The sequence below is a fragment of the Sorex fumeus genome, unplaced genomic scaffold (genome assembly GCF_029834395.1).
Source record: "Sorex fumeus unplaced genomic scaffold, SorFum_2.1 ptg000008l, whole genome shotgun sequence".
Lineage (NCBI taxonomy): Eukaryota > Metazoa > Chordata > Mammalia > Eulipotyphla > Soricidae > Sorex > Sorex fumeus.
Genome location: NW_026606065.1, coordinates 78,619,420 through 78,642,341, shown reverse-complemented (window position 1 = coordinate 78,642,341; position 22,922 = coordinate 78,619,420). Strand labels below are relative to the sequence as shown.

General features: G+C 41.5%; 2 protein-coding genes across 2 annotated transcripts in view; both read right to left on the bottom strand.

Moving 5' to 3' along the window:
- SLC25A30 (solute carrier family 25 member 30) overlaps positions 1–22,922 on the bottom strand; it is a 292,859-nt gene that overhangs the window by 208,125 nt on the left and 61,812 nt on the right. The window lies entirely within an intron of this gene.
- COG3 (component of oligomeric golgi complex 3) overlaps positions 1–22,922 on the bottom strand; it is a 64,454-nt gene that overhangs the window by 16,678 nt on the left and 24,854 nt on the right. The window contains exons 9-16 of the mRNA XM_056108744.1: positions 22,795–22,838; positions 21,371–21,497; positions 20,351–20,442; positions 18,505–18,644; positions 16,771–16,931; positions 7,614–7,719; positions 5,227–5,351; positions 1,419–1,508 (exon numbers count right to left, since the gene is read on the bottom strand). Of these exons, the coding sequence (XP_055964719.1) occupies positions 1,419–1,508; positions 5,227–5,351; positions 7,614–7,719; positions 16,771–16,931; positions 18,505–18,644; positions 20,351–20,442; positions 21,371–21,497; positions 22,795–22,838 (885 nt within the window). The remainder of the gene's footprint in view (positions 1–1,418; positions 1,509–5,226; positions 5,352–7,613; positions 7,720–16,770; positions 16,932–18,504; positions 18,645–20,350; positions 20,443–21,370; positions 21,498–22,794; positions 22,839–22,922) is intronic.

Here is a 22,922-nt window from a genome sequence, read left to right as displayed (position 1 = left end):
CTCAAGCGGGCCCAGTAACGTCTCCATTGGAGACTTTGTTGTTGCTGTGTTTGGCATATCGAATACGTCACGGGGAGCTTGCCAGGCTCTGCCGTGCGGGCGAGATGCTCTCGGTAGCTTGCCGGGCTCTCCAAGAGGGGCAGAGGAATCGAACTCGGGTCGGCCATGTTGGCTGCGTGCAAGACAAACGCCCTACCGCTGTGCTATTCTACAAAAATCAAATTGGACAAAAAGTGAGAACACAACACATGTAAAAAGAGAGGTCAAATCTATTTTCACTTGGTGCAGATACAGACAAGGTAATGTGTCCTAGGATGTACAGAGCAGGAAGTACAGACCCATTCAACTGACCTCTCACAGCTTTCAGTTTCTTGTTCTGTACCACGGTTTTAACTGTAGTCAAGGAGGTTTCAATAACCAGATCATCAGAAATATTCACAATCATATACAAGTACAAAAGGAACTCCAAACCCAAGTGCTCTGGACTTATCACATTGGGCCTTGGGCCGTCCTATCACCAACGTAATGATGACCACCTACACTCTGGGTAGGTCACATTTGCCCCTCAGGCTCATCTCCAAAGTCTTATGATTCAAAGTATGTTCCCTAAGTTCCAACCCAACCCTAAAATAGTAAATATCCATAGCTCTCATCTCAGAGAAGAGTATCTATATTAACAAGAGCTATGCTGAACTGGCACTTTCTTGATGCTACTCAAGACGAAAATCTTCCATGGTAAATATTTCTGATGGGATTATACAACACTGAGCAAAGGGTCAAGTTGTCCTTCAGTAAGCAATGTGAACTTGAAAGGAATTATCACCGAGTGATTTCTCCCTGGTCACTCTCTCTCCACTTTCTAAATAAACACATCAGCTAGTTACATAAATATGGCTTATTTGATGGAAGCTCACTTTGCACCCTAGAACATACATTAGGTAAATAGAAAACACTATGCATTTTTAATATTTGCTTTATTTCCAAAAGAACAACTCCATAAGCAAAAGTAGCATAAAATAGATTTATTTTAAACTACTGTAATCCAACAAATAATATATCAGCGAACTGATATATTGAGATGCTTGAATTAAGTATGCATAAACAATTTCTTGCCTTAAAAGCCTAAAGGATCAGAGAGATAGCTCAACCAGTTCAATTAAAATTTTGCATGCCAGAGGCACCAGTTTGATACCCAACACTGCACAATCCCCCAAGCACTGCTGGAGACAGTTCCTAAGCGGCCAAGCTAAGAGAACGGGTATTGGTAGGTATGACCCCTCACCCCTGCCAAACAAAATTAAATCATACTAAACAAATTCCACTACCAAATTAGCTTTAAATTTCTGTACCCATAGATAAATACACTCTGCAACCGACAATACTATGGGAAAGAAGTGTCACCTAACATTTCACCAAACCTTGTTCTTGCTGATGGAATCCGATGCTCCAAGCAAGGACTGAATGCAGGCAGACAAGGCTTCTTGGGAGAGTCCTTGGAACACCGCCCTCTGGTGAAACAAAAGAGAAACATTACAAACTCCACTCTTCCAACCAGGGCCTGAGAGCAAAGAACAACGCTTGCAGGCCCCCTTCTGTTGGATTCATTTCTTACTATTTCTCTCAGCGTTTCCTAGTCCCGTGGAGCCTCTCACCCCGACACATGGCTCTGCACTGGCACCACCAGGCTTCCCGGCACCCATCAGGCCCGGTTCCAAGCTCCTGGCAGCCAAACAGCGGAGGGGCGCAAGGCACAAGTGGTACTTCCCTCTCCAGGCCCTTCGCCAACAAACCTCACATGTGCTCTTTTACCAAATCTATAGAAACCGACTTTCCCACAAATCTGCATCTAAAAATGTAATCTGTTGGGTCTATCAGATCTGTGTACAGAGCACTGCGTCAGTTTTACTGAAAACAAGCAAACCAAAAACTGTGTAATGATGCAAACAACAAATAAAAAACTAGGGGCGGGGCTGGAGCAATAGCACAGCGGGTAAGGCGTTTGCCTTGCACGGGGCCAACCCGGGTTCAATTCCCAGCATCCCATATGGTCCCTTGAGCACCGCCAGGGGTAATTCCTGAGCACAGAGCCAGAAGTAACCCCTGTGCATTGCTGGGTGTGACCCAAAAAGAAAAAAATAAATTAAAAAAAAAAACTAGGGGGCCAGAAAGATGATGCAGGGGGTAAGGTCCTTGCCTTGTATGCGGCCAACCCAGGCTTGATTCCCAGCACTTCATATGCTCCCCCCACCCTAGCACTGCCAGGAGTGATTCCTAAGTGCAGAGCCCTTAGCACCACTGTGTGCGGCCCCAAACCTGAGATAAATAACTAGTAAGCCTAAATTCTGAAATACGGTATGCATGAATAAAACTATGGAATGCCAAAGGAGATACTGAAATTCTTATAAAACATAGCAAAAATAGACGAAACATCACATACAAAATTGGCGATTACAAAATAGTTCTTTGGAGGAAAGATCAACCAGGTTGGTGCTGGGGGCTACCCCTGGCGCCATGTTCAGAGTTGCTGCTGCTGCTGCTGGTGCCCGGGGGCCTTGCGGCGCCCAGGACTGACCCTGGCCTCCAGCATGCAAAGCACACACTCAGCCCACTGAGCTCTCTCTCGTGCCCCTGAAGTCTAACGCGCTATTCTGCCCAACTGGTCTCCTTCCCAAAGTGTGGCAAGGGGTCTGGGCAAGATTCTCATCAGTCTCCTTGCTCCCTGTCCCTGTCTCCCCCCCATCCCCACCCCCAGAAAGCATTTACAATCAGGCCGCAGCCCTAAGCCTTTGGGGCAGGCTGTTCCTGCTCTTCCTTCTTCCCTGCTTGAGGCTCTGCAGACAGGAACAGGGCTGCAAGTCTCAGTCGGAGGCAGAAGGAAGGGAGCAGCTGAGACAGAGAGGCTGTCCTTCCCCAGCTCAGCTAGCCCGTGTTTTACTGTGCATTCGTCCTTCTTCCCTTTGGCTGATTGGGGAAAGATCAGGATGAGAAATAGAAGTGAGGGTCACAAGGCTCACTGGTAAGGAGAAGAATAAGCATGAAACAAAGAGGGGCCAGGGATGTGGCTCAGGGGCAGGTACTTGGGTTCCATTCCCAGTACTGTAAATAAACAAATAGTTAAACAGAAATAATAAGGAAAGCAGGCAGAGTAATTTCCTGCCTGCCACAGAGTGATCCGCCGGCCGACAGGCTAGAATCCCTATTCAGCACCAAAAGGGGCTTCTTTAGGATCTGGGAAGTTAAGTGGGTTTTCTGCGGTATATGCCCCCAGCATGGTTCCCTTCGGACCCTGGTTCCATGGTGGGACATCCCTACCCAGATTGCCCCATCACCAGGCTGGGCAAGAAGGCAGAGACGGCTAACACTGTAAACATGAACTGGCCTCAGCCCTGAAAGTTAAGAACTGGTCAAAGGTACTTTCCAGCTGAGTTTCAAAGTCAACCAAGTACAAACTCCATTAACTAATCTATTTTAACAGACACCAAATAATGTGCACTGTAGTAAGCTAATGAAGCACCTGTGCAGCCTGGCTCAGTCCCTACGACTCTGGGGTACAGAGCATCCCCATAACAGGAGGGGATACACATATACATTCCTCTTCGAACCATGATCCTAAGAAGCAGAGGCATCTCAATAACTAATTACATGACTGTAACTCATGGTGATTAAAAATTTTTTAAATGATTCCAAAAATGTGGGTCAGAGAGACAGTACAGTGGGCAGTGAGCTTGCCTTACATACATATGACCCGGGTTCAATCCTCTGCAACACATATGGTCCCCCAAGCACCACCAAGAGTGATCCCTAAGTGCACAGCCAGGAATAAGCTCTGAATATCACTGGGTATTGCCCAAACACAAATGAAACAATTACATGACCACTATTATTTATCACTATTTCTTTTTTGCCCTTCTATGGTTTTAGTAATGTAAATCTGGGGGACTTGGCCTCATAAAGCAGTGCTCGGGGTCTGGGATTTACTCACTGCAACGCTCAGTCAACAGAACCAAAGGGTTGAATGCTGGGAACCACCAGGGTCACCCCTGCCACGCTTGGGGGCCTTCAGGGATCTATCTGGCAATTCAATTCAGTGTAGGAGCTCAAGGAGCCATGAGGTACTAGGGATTGAACCAAGTTGGGCATATGCGTATCTCTGTACTCTCTCCCCATCCCCCCAATTTATTATCTTTTTAATGGGAACTGAAGTTATTGAGTTTTATAAATTAGTTTGGCAACAAACCACTTGCTGACAGAAAAATAAATGTAAACAAGTCTGGTCTTTCATGGATTGATAATCTTAGGAAATTAGAATGCTTAAAATAACTGTTACCTGAAATCAATGAATACTGTGAGCTGGTTATTTTAAAAAGGTACTGCAATGTCAGCAAAAAAGCCTCTAATTGGTCTACGGCTAGTAAGATATTGATCTTAACACTGCTTACTAAAGATGCTGACTTTGGATGAGTATGGAACTAAATTAAAGTAGTTGCAGTTAATACTGAATATTATACTTATGTGATATTAGACAGATCACTTTTCTTAATCTTTTTTTCCCTAACCTATAAACTAAGACGTGTGGATTAAAATATAGTCTTTAATTTGTCATAAATCTCTAAAACATTTTTAAAGAAGCATTTGTCTTCAAAAAGACTCATATACCATCATGTACACACAATTTTACCTACAATTTCAAGGTGTTAATAGATTGCCCAAAGTCCATTACAGATTCTCAGGGTCTACAGATTGTTTAAGAATCCCTAAATCGGGCTGGAACAATAGCACAGCAGGTAGGGTGTTTGTCTTGCACGCAGCCGAGCCGGGTTTGATTCCCAGCATCCCATATGGTCCCCTGAGCACCACCAGGAGTAATTCCTGAGTGCAGAGCCAGGAGTAAATCCTGTACATTGCCAGGTGTGACCCAAAAAGCAAATAAATAAATAAATAAAGTGAAAAAAAATTCCTAAATTATGGGCTAAGGAGAGGGTTCAATGTGTCAGAATACATGCTTTGCATGCAGGATCCATGTATTCAATCCCCAGCAACCCCTGTGCCCCAAACACCACACCAGAATGAGTCCACAAAGTTAGACTGACCTTAAAGTTCTCTCTGATCTAAAAATCGTAATTCTAATTTAATACCAAAATACCATATCAAGATCTCAAAATAAAATTAAAACATTTCAAGTGAAAAAGCAAGCAATTTACAGTAGGGGGAAATTTATCCACGTACATCTATGCATCTGTACAATTTGGAAAGACAGACAAGAGTTCTTCGAACTGTCGGGTACCACATTCCATGAAGATCTGCTGGAGAAATTGTGGTCTGTGGCTTAGGATTCAGAGATTCCGTTGAACCTAAAAACCCAAGTGGCAAAAATAAAGATACATTTCATACATGTGGAGATTTATTTGCCTGGCAACTCTAAAAGGCTTCTACTCAGTACCTACCCCATAGCTAGAGGCAGTCATAATTCCTAGCCCCACCTTTAATCAAAATGCCATGAGGGAGAGATGCCAGGGGCTGAGTTACCTCAGGAAGGCCTGGCTGCCACGGGGCCAAGATCTCTGTACCGTAGGGGGTATGTGGGCACACCAAACCCCCACCCTGCACAAAGCCCAGTGTTCCACCCACTGACATCCGGTCCTGGCTCTGCCAGAGAAACAAGCCAAGCTGCAGGACTGATTTCAGAGAGGTCAAAGAGACACATGCGTTCCAGAAGCGCACGGTCACAAAAGCCGCCACGCAACATCTCATGCTATTCATAACAAGCAATACAAAATAAATTATCTAGCATCTGCTTGTGGGGCAGGCTTGAGTGTGGTGGGAAAATTTGAAATAATGGTGGTGGGAAGGTGTAATGGGGGTGGGAACTGGTGTTGATATACTGAATGCAATCAATTATTGTGAACAACTTAATGAAAAATAAAATTTAAAAAAAAAAAGAGAAGAAAAGAGACGCATGCAGTTGATGGTCACAGCTCCAAAACCCCTGAAGAGTCCAGCCACATATGCAGCTATGCAACATCTCCAAACTTCACAGAGCTGACAGCCCAGGAGAAACAAGAAAAATAGATGAGAAAATTAAGTAGAAGACCACTAAGCTCAATGTAGCACTGCAGCACTGTCTTCCCATTATTCATTTGCTCAAGGGGGCACCAGTAACATCTTCATTGTGAGACTTGCTGTTACTGTTTTTGGCATATCAAACATCACAGGTAGCTTGCCAGGCTTTGGCTTTCTGGAAGCTCAATGAGTGGAAACAATAACACAGAAGGCCCTTGCACCTAACAGCTAAGTAAATCCTCAGGTCATCATTTTAGCAAGACCGCCACAAGATATATGTTGCAATAAGAAATATAAAGTAAATTAATTAGTGCCTGCTAAGGAAGTAGGTTTGAAGGGTGGGTGGGAAACTAGGGGCATTGGTGGAGGTAGGGGCACATTAGTGTTGGGACTGGTGTTGGAATAGTGAATATCTGAAACAACTGTACTGTGAACAACTTGTCAAAGTGTTTAAACCAAGACCAATAATCTTTCTGGAACAAATCAACAGCATACACTGATTACAGAATGTGCCATGCCACCAGTAAAAAGGAAGTAGATATTAATGTAGACAGATGGCAGTAAGAGACAAAACAATGTTCAACAGGAAGTGGACTCAAAGCTGGTTCACTGACAGCCTGGCCCAGTCGAGTGGGGGTCACTTACAGGCCCACTTAGTGTATGTCACCAATCCCCACTTGCTGGGTCTCCCTTTCTTCCAGACTCCAAAAGTCAAAGAAGGTTGCTTACAGGTGTTATGTTGTCACTTTTTACTGTACATTGAAAATCTTTAATTTTTTTTACATCAAAATTAAGTACATTTAAAAAAAAACAAAGAAGAGTTAGATCTGAGTTGGAGAAATAATCCAGGGTGGAAGGCACCAGTACCAGTTCAATGCTGGCACCACATGGCACCCAAGTAGAGTCAGGTATGCCTAACCCCCCTTACCCCACCCTGCAAAGAAAAGCTTGAATCTACACAGGCCTAAGAGGAGACCGGGGGATTGCCGGATGTACTTATGGAAGAAAAGGAAGACAGGAACTATTAAACTTAAGGTTTTTTCCAAAAGCAAGAAATACTTGTGCAGTGTTTTAGTGTTGTTCCTTATGGGAGAGCTTTAAACTAAAATGCCTCTTTATATGAATGTTTTTAAAGAATAAATTATATTGAAGAAAATTTGGGGTTGGATGAACTTGATTCCATTTTCAAGCGTATTTGAGAGACCTTTATAGACCTCTCACTGCTGAATTACATCTGTGGGTTATCAATCTCCCCACTCATACCCCATTCCCCTCTAAAGTGTGGGCTTCTCAAAGACACAGCTGATTTTCATGCCTGAAACACGGCTATAAAAGCTTATTAATCAATCAGTGTTAAAAGTCAAAACTCCATGGTGGTGGAAAATGGGCACTGGTGGAGGGATGGGTATCTGATCATTGTATAATTGAAACCAAAGCACAAAAAATTGTAAATCTACAACTTTAAAAAAAATAAAATAAAATAAAGGGAAAAAAAAAATTTCTTGGTAAAAAAAAAAAAAAAAAAAAAAAAAAGTCAAAACATCTGAACATACCAGATTTTGTTAGACTGTTGGATTCTGCTTCTTCTAACCGAACCTCTGAAAACGAGGCTTCTGAAGGTACTTTCTTCTGTTCATCTTTTAAACTCTGTGCAATTTCCTGTAGAGAAATCAGACAGTATGTTGTTTTAGTTTTCATCTGTGTTTGGCAGCTTGAACATGCACTTTCCGTAAAGTGATTTTTTTTTCAAAAGAGACTTAAATAGCAAATGATTCTAAGAGCTGTGCTAAAACACATGGTGGGACATAGTTCCGCACTGCTTGCCTACATGTGTGAGGCTCTGGGCTTGATCCCTGGCACCGCACATAGACACAGATGGAAAAGAAAATTTAAAAGCTGAATTAATACAAAATGTCTCTCCTCATACACATACACACAATCTTTTTTCTTTTAACTGTAGCTTAGGTAACCGGGTTACAATGGTTGTAACATTCACAGCTTTGACGCGCTACCCCCTAGCCCCCAACAGTGCCCAAGACCCTCGACCACTGTACTCATGTCACCTCTTGCTTGCCGCCTCCTTCCTCCTACTGCCAGAAGTTCATTCTGGTATTAAAAGAGCTTAAACAAATCAAGAGGCAACTCTCCCTTGGCTACAAATTCCATGTAAGTTATGGAGATGCTCTGACTCCAAGTGGATAGAGCCAAATGCCCCACCCTTTTATGTATGAGCTGCACACAGGAGGTCTCTTTTACTCCAAAGAGGGAGTAAACATGCTCAGGGCCGCTCTCCACAGGCTCCAATAAGCCTCACCCATTAATGAATCTGCTGTGTAACCTTATTTTAAATTTTATAATTTCTGGAGCAACTCCTACTTTACACCACTAATGTACCAAGAGTAGCACACCACACCTGATGGGGCTTAAAGTAGAAGGCAATCTCGGGGGGGGGGGGGGGGGGGGGGGAGGGGAAGTTAAAAATTACATTAACGCGCGCGCACACACACAGGTCAACCCTTAATAACAGGTTACTAATCTCTTATAGAAGGGCTTAATGGCTCCAGGGTGAAATACAACAATCTTCACATACTTTTCTCTAAGAAAACTTCTTTTGAACATTTTTAGCACATTATTCATAACTAAATACAAAATTTTTCTTAAAAAATTTAATTAAAAAATGAAAAAAAAAACAAAGAGGGCCGTAAAGAAAATGAGTATAAAGAGTGACATTCTACTACATGGAAAGTATCATGTTAAGCGAAATGAGTCAGAAAAAGAGGGATAGACATAGAAAGATTGCATTCATCTGGGGAACATAAAGTAACAAAATAGGAGACTAACACCCACGAGTGGCCGAGATTAGTACCAAGAGGTCTGCTCCATGGCTTGGAGGCCAGCCACACATGCTAGGGGAAAAGGGAGCTCAGATAGAGAAGGGAGCACCAAATAAAGGGTGTTGGGAGGATCCTCCCAGGATGGGAGAAGCATGCTGAAAGTAGACTATAGACCAAACATGATTGCCACTCAATGCCTCTTTTGCAAACCACAACACCCAAAAGGAGAGAGAGAACAAAAGGGAATGCCATGCCACAAAGGCAGGGTGGGATAGGGGGAATGGGGGGTGGGACCCATGGTGGTGGAAAATGGGCACTGGTGAAGGGATGGGTATTTGATCATTGTATAATTGAAACCCAAGCACAAAAATTTCTGAGTCTACAACTGTACCTCATGGTGTTTCACTAATAAAAATTAAAAAATTAAAAATAAAATAAAAAATAAAATAGTGACATTCTGAGTGCATGGGCATGTATGCGTGACTGGATGTGTTAGTGTGCATATGAGCAAATGAGTGTGTGACTTTGTGAATGTGCGTGTCTGTGAGTGGGCATGGGTTAGATCTCTTTGTATGTGTGCATGTCATGTGTTTGCTTGTTTGTGTGTGAACACTGTGGTGGGAATGTGTCCTAGGGACAGGAAGATGGTGGGTGTCACAACTGGGGCACAGAGCTATGCATCCTCTGCCATGTTTCTGAACATCTGAACAGGTGCCTTGCTCCTGGGCCTCCACCTCAACACTGGACTCATCAATGCTATGCTACGGTGACTGTAGCATGGCAGTTTTCTAATTGTATTTCCAAAGTATGCAAAGGGGTGGAGACTTCTCAAAGCCACCACGACTTCTGATGCCCCCTCATAAACACGTCCTGCAATGTGGTCCACCCCCTTCATTCAGCAGTTTTCGCAGACAAGCCCTCAGTATTGATGTCAATGCAAATTCTCCTATGTAGGGAAAAGAGTAACATTCTAGAACATTCTAATGGAGAAACCAGAAAAGGCAAGTGATCAAGATCAGTATCCACAGCGCTACATCATGTTGATAGCACAGATGTTGAAAATTGAAAATGGTACTTCCTAAAGAGACAGAAAATGCATGCCACAGAGGCAGGCGGGGGGGGGGGGGGGGGGGAGGGGACAGGGGAGTGTAAGTGATGGGAGGGTAACTGAGGACACTGGTGCTGGAAAATGTACACTGGTGGAAGGATGGCTGCTGGAAAACTGTATGACTGAAAACAAATTATGAACAGGGAGGGAGGGAGGGAGGACTTCCAGGGGCTGGAGCTATTATAGTACAGTGGGTAGGTGCTGGCCTTGCATGCGGCCAACCTGGGTTCGATCCCTGACATCCCATATGGTCCCACAAGACAACAAGGAGTAATTCCTGAGCAGAGTCAGATAAGTCCTGACAAAAAGGCACATGAGAAAATGCTCTACATCACTAATCATCAGAGTGATGCAGATCAAAACAACAATGAGATATCATTTAACACCACAGAGACTAGCCCACATCCACAAGAACAAAAGCAACCGGTGCTGGCGCGGATGTGGCGAGAAAGGGACCCTCCTTCACTGCTGGTGGGAATGCAGGCTGGTCCAACCCTTTTGGAAAACAGTATGGACGATTCTCAAAAAATTAGAATTTGATCTCCCATTTGACCCAGCTATAGCACTCCTGGGAATATATTCCAGAGAGGCAAAAAGGTATAGTCGAAGTGACATCTGCAATTGTTTGTTCATTGCAGCACTCTTTACAATAGCCAGAATCTGGAAAAAACCTGAGTGCCCGAGAACAGATGAGTGGTTAAAGAAACTTTGGTACATTTACACAATGGAGTACTATGTAGCTGTTAGAAAAGATGAAGTTATGAAATTTACATACAAGTGGTACTACATGGAAAGTATCATGTTAAGCGAAATGAGTCAGAAAGAGCGGGATAGACACAGAAAGATTGCATTCATCTGGGGAACATAAAGCAACAAAAAGGGAGACTAACACCCAGGAATGGCTGAGATTTAGTACCAGGAATTTTGCTTCATGACTTGAAGGCCAGCCACACGTGCTAGGTGAAAAGGAAGCTCTGATAGAGAAGAGAGCACCAAATAAAGGGTGTTGTGAGGACCCTCCCAGGGTGGGAGAAGCATGCTAAAAGTAGTCTATAGACCAAACATGATTGCCACTCAATGCCTCTCTTGCAAAACACAGGACCCAAAAGAAGAGAGAGAGAACAAGGGGGAATGCCCTGCCACAGAGGCAGGGTGGGATGGGGGGATGGGGGGTGGGAGGGATGCTGGGACCCGTGGTGGTGGAGGATGGGCACTGGTGGAGGGATGGGTACTTGATCATTGTATAACTGAAACCCAAGCACAAAAATTTATAAGTCTATAACTGTACCTCATGGTGTTTCACTAATAAAAACATTAAAAAAAAAAAAGATAAGTCCTGAGCACAGCTGGGTGTGGCCCCAAAACAAAAACTGAAAAAGAAAATTGCCCTTCCTCTTTGGTTCTCCTCCACAGTAACAACAGTCTAATCCATGAGGAAAAAAATGTATACACTGCAGCTGGAGGGGCATCCTACCACAGAGCTGCTGGTTCTCCTTAAAACTTCAAAATCATCAACGAACAAAGAAAGTCAAGAAACGCCCACTGCATATAAAATGTGGAATCTTTAAGTGGGGTCCTGAAACAAAAAAGCATGAGATAAAAATAAGAAAACGTGGGGTCAGAGAGACAGTACAGGGCCATGTGCCTGACCTCAGTTTGAGCCCACGGTCCATACAGTCCTGACTCTAGGTCAAATGCAAGTAATATACAAGGTGACGGCCCTCATCATCTTGCTCAAGAAAAGAAGGCTAACTTGATCAAGGTAAAAAGAAAGAAAATTTCAATTACTAAAATAAGAGAGGAGGGAATACTAGCACTTTACATTAACAAAAAATGGAAAAGTAACAACTATGAGTCATATATCAATAGACTGATTAACTTGGATGAAATAAAAAAAAAAATCCTAGAAAGACAAGCTATCAAAACTGACTCAAGAAGAAAAATGTAATTTTAACAGACCTATAACAACTGAAAAGGCTGAATGAATAATTTTAAAACTTCACTAAGAAAAATTTAGGCTCAGATGACTTTACTAGGAAAGCCAGCATATCTTTCTCTAGAATACCAGCTTTCCACAAATCCTTCCAGAAATCACAAGCAAAATTTCCCAACTTGTTTTATGAGACCAATATTGCTCCAAACCAGTTAAAGCATCAAGCGGGGCCAGGAGATAAGGTGCTTGTTTTGCATGCAGCTGAACCCAATCTGATCCCTGGTTGTTGCATAGGGTCCCCTGAGCACTCCTGAGCAGAGCCAGAACAGCCCAACCTTCCTCCTCCCCCCTGCAAAAAGAAATCAAAATAAAAGAGAATTATTAATCTGCATGTCTTATGAATGCAGATGTAAATAAAAAAAAAACCTTTCATTAGCAAATACTAGGAAACCAAATACAGAAACATAAAAAAGAACTATACACCACAACAAATGTGATGTATTCCAAGAGGCAAAAAGTTGGTTTACTATCCCTAAATCAACAGATATGTCAAATTAATAAAATTATTATCTCAAAGGGTTGTAATTCATGCCTTGCATGTTTGAGGCCCTAAGTTTTAAGTCTGACACTAGCATCTCATGATCCTGGGTCCAAGCACCACTATATACAAGCGCCATCATATCATCCTTCAAAACACTGAAATGTCTGGCCTGACTGGCTAAGCAGCACCAGGAAACGACCCCTAAGCCTGCTGGGCATTCCCTGGGAGGCACAAAAGTAAACATATTAAACAAAAATAATTTTTATTTTATAAAAATTTACAATATCCTGTGATTTTGTAAAATGAAAGAAAAGGACCTCCATGCCTGTTGAAGAATTGCTTGGGAAACACAAAAGTAAACAAAATAAAAATAACTGGATTTCATTATTGTCTGAAAAAAACACAAAACACTAGTCTATTACAAGGCAGAGACAGAGAGAAGAGAGACAGAAAGGAAAAGTAACTAGAGCAAAATGCCAACTAATAAATGTAGATGAAACGGCAGATGTGAAAATCACTTCGCAACCCTTGACTTAATAACTGGATCAGCCAAGGATCATTAGTGGCTGCCAAAAACACTGAGTGAAAAGACATTGAACTCACAGAATCTCAAAGTACCATTTCATCATTACTAATTACAAAGGGGGAAAACACACTTATATACTCAAGAGAACTACCAATTACCACCTTAATCAAAATGAAACAAGATGACATTATTTGCCTGTGATAGAACCAAGAAATAAGTATGTAGCTTATGTGTGACATAAGCTATGTAACATTTTTGCTTTTAAAAATATTTTTTTAATTTAACCTCAAAAATGAAACTGTCACAAAAACAAAGCTAAAAGAAAAGCAGATTTTGGATTTGATTTAAAGAGATTATTGAGACAACAAAAAATACAACAAAGTAACCTCAACTGGCTCACACTTTTTCAATTCTTTAATCCAACTAATTGTAAGATACATGGGCAAATTTGAACAGAAACTGTACATAAAGTTGCCATTATGTCCATCTCCAGAGATAGAAGACTTTTGTGATTATGTGGAGAATGTTTTTATTCTTCAGAGAAAAAAGACAGATGTATTATGTGAGAGTGAAGAGCCCTGATGTGTGCATGTTACCTGCAAATAGTTCTATAATAAACACACATGCACAGGCGCACACACACAAAATATGACAAAATGGTTAACAACTGAGGAATCTGAGGAAAAAAAAACACCTAGACTCAACTCAATAGTATTACTAAGGAATTGCAATTGATGTTTTTTAGTGTGATGTTGTGGTTGTGCTAAAATATATGTGGGTGAAATAAAAATGAAAGTGTTCTTACCTTTTATGTTATCCACTAAGTACTTGGAATTTGCTCCAAGATAATTATTGATGGGGAACAAGAATGTATGAGAGGCCTATGTAAACAAGACTGGAAAATACTGTCCAGGATAATTTGAAAGTCTATTTTTTTCTATTTTTGTTTATATCAAAAAACATCAATTTAAAACAGTTCCAGGTATCTGGGGCTAGAGAGATAGTACAGAAGGTAGGGTGCTTGCCTTGCGAGCAGCTAACCCAGGCTCAATCCTTGGCACCCTGTGTCACTCTAAGTATCCCAGTGATCTTTGAGCAGAGTCAGGAGTAAGCTCTGAACACTACCAGATGTGATCCCCAAACCAATAAATCAACTAAAAAGAAAGGGAAAGGGTACTCTGGGAGCTGGAGCAATAGCAGGCAGGGTACTCGCCTTGCATGTGGTTGACCTGGGTTTGATCCCCAGCATCCCATAAGAGACCCTGAATCCCACCAGGAGCAATTCCTGAGTGCAGAGCCAGGAATAAACCACTGAGCATCACTGGATGTAGCCCCAAAACCAAAGAATAACGTACGCAGAAAACTAACTAACACTAACAATACTGTAAATCATGGTACCTCAACAAAAGGGCTGGAGTGATAGCACAGCGGGTCGAGTGTTTGCCATGCATGAGGCCGACGCAGGTTCAATTCCTCCGTTCCTCTCAGAGAGCCCAGCAAGCTACTGAAAGTATCCCGCCCACATGGCAAAGCCTGGCAAGCTACCCGTGACATATTTGATATGCCAAAAACAGTAACAACAAGTCTCACAGTGGAGACGTTACTGGTGCCTGCTCGAGCAAATCAATGAACAACGGGAGGATAGTGCTACGGTGCTACCTCAATAAAAATAGGGGGAAATATTCCCTATGATCTACCAATACCACTCCTAAGCATTTATTCAAAGGATAAGAAAACACCCCTTTGGGATGGGGGGGATGGGAGGTGGGAGGGATGCTGGGACCCGTGGTGGTAGAGGATGGGCACTGGTGGAGGGATGGGTACTTGATCATTGTATAACTGAAACCCAAGCACGAAAATTTATAAGTCTATAACTGTACCTCATAATGTTTCACTAATAAAAAAAAAAGAAAGAAAGAAAAAGAAAACACCCCTTTGTCCACAACAGTATTTCTCAAAATGGCCAAAATACGGAATCAAAGCAAATGCCCAACAGATAGAAGACTGGATAAAGAAGCTAAGTGAAAACAACTTCACCATTAAAAGGATGACATTGTGCCCTCTGGAACAAAATGGACTGACCTTGAGGTAATTATGCTAAATAAAACGGGGAAATTAAGTCAGATGATTTTACTCTTATGCGGGAAATGAATTACTAAAGCAAACTCGCAAGAAAGAACAAAATTCCTAAGCCCAGTGAAAATTACAGTGGTTACCAGAGCAAATAGGTATGTGCATGGTAAGAATTAGAAGGATCTTTTTCAGTGGTGAGACTGTGCTGAACTCTGGGGGTGAGGGGTGATGGCAATTACACACATACAGAGATGTGACTCTCAAGCCCTTAAGTTCTCCATAATACCACAAACCCACTGTAAGTCAATGAAACATCAAAATCAAAAAACACCTCTTAAATTATTTATAGAATAAGACCAAGTTTTAATTGCTTTAGCACTAAAATTCTAGGCATTCGCAGTGCCAGGAATCAAACCCAGGGACTTGCAAATGCAAGGCATATGCCCTACCTCTGAGCCATTCTGCCAGCCCCTTAGAAATTATTTAAACAATTATTATTTTAAAAATAAAGACAAATACGTGACTGAAAAATTTGTGAGATAAACAGTCTTCCAATCATCAATAAAATACCAACACTAACTTTGAGTTTGAAAAAATCTAAACAACTTATGAGAGAATAATGACACCTGGTTAACCATTATCAACTACGACGGATCCTCTTATCAACCTAGTTCCGCCACTTAAAACAAGGTTTGCTCATCAGGCCTCAGTCCTCCCTTGAATACGCATCTCTCTCGCCTGTCTCTATGATTCTCTGCCTGCCTAGTTTCACTGGAGAAGCCCGTGTTCTTTCTTGAACACGTACTTCTCCCGTTCCCCTCACATCTTTCTAAGGAAGTTTCAATAAAAACTTTCTTGCTTCACCAAAAATAAAAAATTTTAAAAAAAGGCCACTTGGGGCCAGAACAATACAGTAGGCAGGGCTGCTTGCCTTGCATGCAGAAGAACCGGGTTCGAACCCTTGCATCCCATATGGCCACCTGAGCCCGCCGGGAGTGATCCCTGAGCACAGAGCTAGGAGTCAGCCCTGAGCATACTGCCAGATCAGTCCCAAAACAAATAAATATAAATGACCACTCAGAGGCTAGAGAGGCGCTTGCTTTGCATGCAGCCAACCGGGTTTGATCCCAAGCACCTCATATGACTCCCCTGCACCACAAGGAGTAATCTGCAAGCACAAAGTGAGGGATAAGCCCTCAGCACTGCAAGATGTGGCCCAAAAACAAAATCATGACAACTTAAAAAGCAATCACAAAAAGCTCTAATTGAGCTGAAAACAGAAAATGTAGGGGCCAGGGAGATAGCTCAAAGGGCTAGTGAACACGCTTTACCACAGGAGGCCTGGCACCGCACGGTCTCCTGAGTACTGCTAAGCACGACTCCTGAGCACTGAACCAGGAATAACTTCTGAATACTGCCAGGTGTGGTCTAAAACAAAACACTAAGAATGGCATCTTCTAGAAAAAGGAAAGGAACTGAATATCAAGTTTACAGAATCCAACTGGAAGGGAAAATAACAAATTATTTCTGTCCTCATGATTCTGTTCTCTCTTGATTTCATTTCTTAGATTTGATGGCAAATATATCTTGAAGTTATGGCTAGAGCCAAAAGTAAAAGTAATTAACCCCTATTTTACCTAGTAAAATATCTAAAAGCTGGGGGCAGAGGGGGACGATCAAGTGAGGAGCCCCTACCTCCATCATCACTAACTTATCAGGATACGCCAGGTCTCCAGGAGCGGGTTTGTAGCCCGTGATGTCGGTCTGGATGTAGATGTGCGTTCGATAGACAAGCCGCTCCTGGACATCTTCTAACATCTGCTTCACTCCTGCCGCAAATGCCCCCAGTTGTTCAGCTGGTAAAAAAGTGCAATCATCCATTCCTTTAGATATAGAAAAATACTTTCTTTAAACAAGCAAACTTACTAAGTGACTCAGTAATAGGACAAACCATTTCTGCTTCAGTGACTGACTGTATTTGGTTTCATTCCGATTTAACAACCTTAGAAAACTTTAGGGGCAGAGCAATAGTACAGGGTGTACTATTGCCTTGCCTTGCATGCACTGACTCACTGAATCGCTGGCACTCCATAAGTCCCCCACGAGCCCTGCCGGGAGTGATCCCTGATCACTCTTGGCGAGGAGCCAAGAGTAAGTCCTGAGCACCACACCAGGTGTGGCCCAAAACTAACAAAAATTAAAACTTCAATGCCTTTTAATTTGCTCAACTTTAAAGTATGAAAATAAAATTGCCCCTACATTTTCTTTCTGAGATCCTGTGAAATTATTTCTAGTACCGTAAAAAGAAAGAGCATTGTGTGTAAAAGTTAATTTATATCACTTCAGACAGTCCTAATAGAGAGCTAAGGCAGCTTATTTTGTATCATTTTACTTTACAAAAAAATTGAGTCTCACAGACACTAAATGAAATTAAATAATTTCACAAAAAAAATAAAGAGAGATGTCTGTATAGAATTTTCTCACCTCTCTGATGTCACTAATGAGGAGACACAAAGGTAACTCAATAATAGCTCCCCAAAGGCCATGGAGTCGAAAGTACCACACAATAAAAAATATTCACATTAATTACCCATCTTTTAAGATGAATTTATTCAGAAGCATCAAAATAGGAAAGATGTGCATCTCGGAATAAAAAGCCTTGGAAAAGTAACAAGCCCATATTGTCTCCTAAACAAAGTGGAGGAAGAATAATTGATTTCTGCCAGAAAAATGATCAAAGAGTGTTTTTTTACAAGCTACAAAGGTATCTTTAGGAAAATCAATCTATACGAAATAAAATCTTCAAGAACTGCTTTTCTTTCCCCTTTTTTTTTGTTTTGTTTTTTGTTTTTGTTTTGGGGGCACAGCCAACAGCACTCAGGACTTACTCCTCGGTTTGTACTCAGGGTCACCCCTATTGGTACTCGGGGGACCTCATGGGGCAGGAGATCAAACCCGAGTTTAACACATGCAAGTCCAATGCCCCATCTGTAGTACTATAGCTCCAGCCCAGAACCGCTATTCTTTATTCATTGCTATGTATGTTGAAATAATTTATTCTTAAATTCAGAGTAGAATTTAGTTATTTTATATATTCCGGAACCAATGTTCTAAAAATGTCTAATCCAAAAATGATAGCCAGTTCTCTCTGAACTTCAAAAATCAGAAAGAAAAGTAACCAACTGTTTTAATTACTAATCTGGACCACATTTTAAAATTCTTTTTCCATTTAATTTACTACTTAGTCACAAAATAAAGTATCTTTTTTTTCCCCCCCAGAAAGGGGCAAGACATCAAACCCAGGCTTCAAATATTTTAAATGTTACTAAGTGAGTGGGGCAGAGAATAAGAGAAATATTTTGCAAATTCATTAAGTCACAAATATAATTAAAAGAACCTTTTAAGTGATCAATTCTCTTTACTTCTTACCATTGTTCTGTACATGATCTTCAAGCACCTCATTTTTAAGAATACCACAAAGTTCTGATAAAGTCTCTAAGTGAATAACATGAATAATCAATGGCCTGAAGACATCATACAATGACACACACAGCTTCTCCAAAAGCTCACTAAGGAAAGAAAATACAAAACTGTCAACAGTAGTAATCTTTTCACAATTTTCTGAATAGCCAAGAATGCATCTGGGGCTGAGAGAGAGTATAGCAGGTAAGGGACTTATATTGCACGGGGACAAAAACGGTTCAAGACACCCCCCTGACCGCCCCACACACACACACCCACACACACACACACACACACACACACACATATATATATATATATATATATATATATATACACCACATACAGTTCTCAGAGCAATGACAGGGGTCACTCATGAGCAAAGAGTTAGAAAAAGCCCCTGAGCACTGCTGGATGTGGCCCAATTTCTCCCAAATAAAACAAATTTTTTAAAAATCATAATTGAGGGGCTGGAGAGATAGCACAGCGGGTAGGGCATTTGCCTTGCACGCAGCCGACCCGGGTTCAATTCCCAGCATCCCATATGGTCCCCTGAGCACTGCCAGGAGTAATTCCTGAGTGCAGAGCCAGGAGGAACCCCTGTGCATTGCCAGGTGTGACTCAAAAAGCAAAAAAAAAAAAAAAAAAAAATCATAATTGATTTCTCCCATCCAACAAAAACTACATAAATGTGAGAAAACAGTACTTAGGACCTTTAAAAAAAGAAATAAAAGGCTAAAAAAGTAATTCTTGCTTTAAAAGCTTAGAATCAATAGCAATTCCCGTCAACGTCAATGCACTGCGACATTTACTTATTTCTGCACTATCTGGATATGTCATTTCAAATACACTTTAAGTTCAGTGAACTTATTGTCCTTAATATTCTACATCACTGTGAATCAAATAGTTCTCCAGGAAAGGTAGGCTTATAGAATTTTTATATTACTTAATTTATAAGAATTTAATTTATTAGAATTTATAAATTATTTAATTTATAAGAATCCCCGCATGCTTAGGAATTTAGGTGAACATCAACAAAGTACAGCAAGTATTTTGACAAGTTTGAACATTTGACTATCTATATTCTTCACATTGTCAACAGTACTCCATAAAGTAATTCATCAGGAGCTGGAGCAATAGCACAGCGGGTAGGGCATTTGCCTTGCACGCGGCCAACCCAGGTTCGATTCCCAGCATCCCATATGGTCCCCTGAGCACCTCCAGGGGTAATTCCTGAGTGCAGAGCCAGGAGTAACCCCTGTGCATTGCCGGGTGTAACCCAAAAAGCAAAAAAATCTTAAAAATTGAAAAAAAAAAGTAATTCATCAAAAGGGATTAACCCAATCAAAACCTTAAGATACTGTTCACCATTACAATTAATAACCTTAATTAAAACCTTGAATCCTTGTACAAGTCAAAATGGTTACTAATGAAGAAGTTATAAGTGACAAACAGTAGATCAGAAAGATATTTGAGGGACGAGAGAGGTGGTACAGGGGGGAGGGCTCTTGCCTTGTATGCAATCAACAAGGGTTCACAACCTGTCACCATATAATGACCCCTGAGCACTGCTTGAAGTGATCCCTGGGCAGAGAACCAAGAGTAAACCCCAAGCACAGCCAGGTGTGGCCCCCCAAAAAAAACAAACAACAAAATTTAGTAAATATCCACTCTCTCACCTAACAGTATTCTGTTAATAAACTTACAAAAGTCCAAACACTCATCAGCTAATTTTAGAATACTAAAATAAGCCATTGTGGCCATTAGCAAACCAGGTATGAGAAACAAGAGTTAGAGTCTATATACCACTTACTCTAATTTTGGTGTTGGCTTTGTGAAAAATTCATTGTAGAGTTGGTGCTCATCCTGGCATACATGAACCATAAAAGCACAGCCGCTGCGAATCTGTAGGAAAGAAACATTCTTCCAGTTACAGACATGCAATGCTTCCCACATTTATAAAGCTAGTATTTCATTTACAAGATGATGTGTATATAGGAACAAAATAATTTGTTTATTAAAGAACAAAAGAAAAGGCAGGGGGCAGGGGAGATGAATCAGAGGGAACCCAAATCTGAACCCTGGTATCACATGGCCTCACTCCAAGTAGAGCAGCACCGGGCCCAAGATCCGAGCGTCAGGCTCCTGCATGGAGCTACTAGCCAAAGTATTGCAGGAGGAACTCCAGGGCTCCCTGAGCACTGCTAAGCTCCCATAAGCCACCTCTTCCCCTCAAAAAATAGAAGGAAAAGAATGAAATGGGGCTGAAGGACTGGTTTTCGATGGTGTGCTACGGAATGGGAATGGGAATGGGAATGATCTTTAATTTCTTTATGCTTTGCTTTTAAGATTTTTGACAATGAAAATAAATCACTTCTCAGTGAAAAGGTAACTTATAAGAAGAATCTTCAGGTATTTTTCTATAGCATGAATTATAATCACACTCAAGGAGCTACTACTTGGAACATTATATTACAGAAACCCAATCATAAACAACTTTCTAACTGTATCTCCCTGTGATTCAATTAAAAACAAAAACTTTTTATTAATATATGTAAATTCAAATAAAAAAACTACTTCTGTAACAAAAAATAAGATTAAACCATCAATACAAAGCCACAAACTTCCAAGATATTATTCATGAGTACTTAAACTTATCAAGTTACAGATCAAAATGAGACTATTTTACCAAGTTAAATTCAATTTTTTAACTGTCATTACTATGAAAGTATTTTAAGTTTGCAGATACGTGAAAACTTATTTATCCAGGTATAGCTTCTACACATCAAAACACTCGGAGGAATGCTTAACATTAAACCAAGCAGTGGCTTACCAAGGCACAATGATCTCTGTTATTCTGGCTGGTTAATTCTGTTACAGTACAAGTAATGCTAGGGCCCAAAAGGAGCTCCCGCTGATCAAGGTAACACTGGTGGATATCATTTAGTAGTTGTTGGTATCTGATAAAGAGTGAATAAGATTTGAGTCAAACTTCTGATTTTTAGACACATAAATTAAACCTTAAATCCCAGAATTTGCTGCCAAACCTCTAACACTAGACAGCCATCTCAAATATGCCCATATTAAATACTCAAAATATTTATAGAAAGAATCAGAAATATTCAGAGAAGAAAAATAAGGGGACAAAGCAGTAACAGAGCGAGTAAGGCACTTGCCTTGCATGCAGCCAACCTGGGTTCAATCCTCGGTCTCTGAACGCCGCCATGAAAAATTTCTGAGCCAGAAGTAACCCCTTACATTGGGTATGACCCCAAAACCAAAAAAGAAAGACAGACTGACCACGGGAATGGAGAGAGCCCAATGGGCTGGAGGAAGTGCTTCACACAGAAGCCCTGGGCTCTCCCCAGCACCACATGGTCTCCCAAGACACTGCCAGGAGTAAACCCCATGCTTGGAGCTGCGAGTAACCCCTAAGGACTACTGGGTAGAACCCAAACCACCCACCTCCACTCAAATAAATAAATCAAAGTCATAATGAACTGTGGCATCAAACCCTTATCTTTTAAAAAAATGATTCACCAGGAGCCAGAGAGATGGCTCCAAGTGCTGACACTTAGGCTCAGGGGAGGGGACACCCAAGAACTATGCTAGGAGTTACTCCCAAGAATCACTGGTTCAGCCCAAAGACAGAAAACAAAACATTCGTTGTCCAAGGGTCCAGAAGGTGACTCGGCTATAGGGCACAGGCCTTGCATGTTAGAACACTGGGGCCCTGGCACTGAAGGGGACAAGATTTACTATCCAAAAGTGGTGGGCTCTGTGGGGAGATGGGGTTCACCTAAGCAGTCAGGGGGGCCAGGGGCTAGAACCAGCAATATTAATCACTACGCTGCTGTTGAGGCCCAATATTATTAGGGGTCACCAGAGCCACCCGAGTGACACTCAGGGACCACGAGGTGCTGAGAATTGAATCTGGGGTTTTCACATGCCCCCTCATGCACCTCAGACGTCTGAGCACTCTCCCAGCCCCTGAAAGTGAGTTCTACAAAATCCATCTGCGAGAAGGCAAGCCTGCTATGGGAAAAAGAGATGCCCTCCTAACTAGTTAGGTCAGATAATCTTGCTCTGTCAAATACAAAGGGAAAAGCTTGCCTAGTTAAGTACAAGATAAGTACAAGACAAAAGCTTTCCAAGCTGTGAGGCAGCAGCACTGAAATACCAAGGATGTAGTGTACTTGAACAAAGTAGTACTTCGGGGAAGGTCACTTGGAAATTAAAGGATTCCAGAATACTCACTCGGGTATTTTTTCAGACCGTTGTTCTATCTGCTCAATAAGAGTCTGTAGAATAAAGAAAAATCTATTTTAAAATCTGTTTTAGAGGCCGGAGAGACAGTATAATGAACAGGTGAGGTGTCTGTCTTG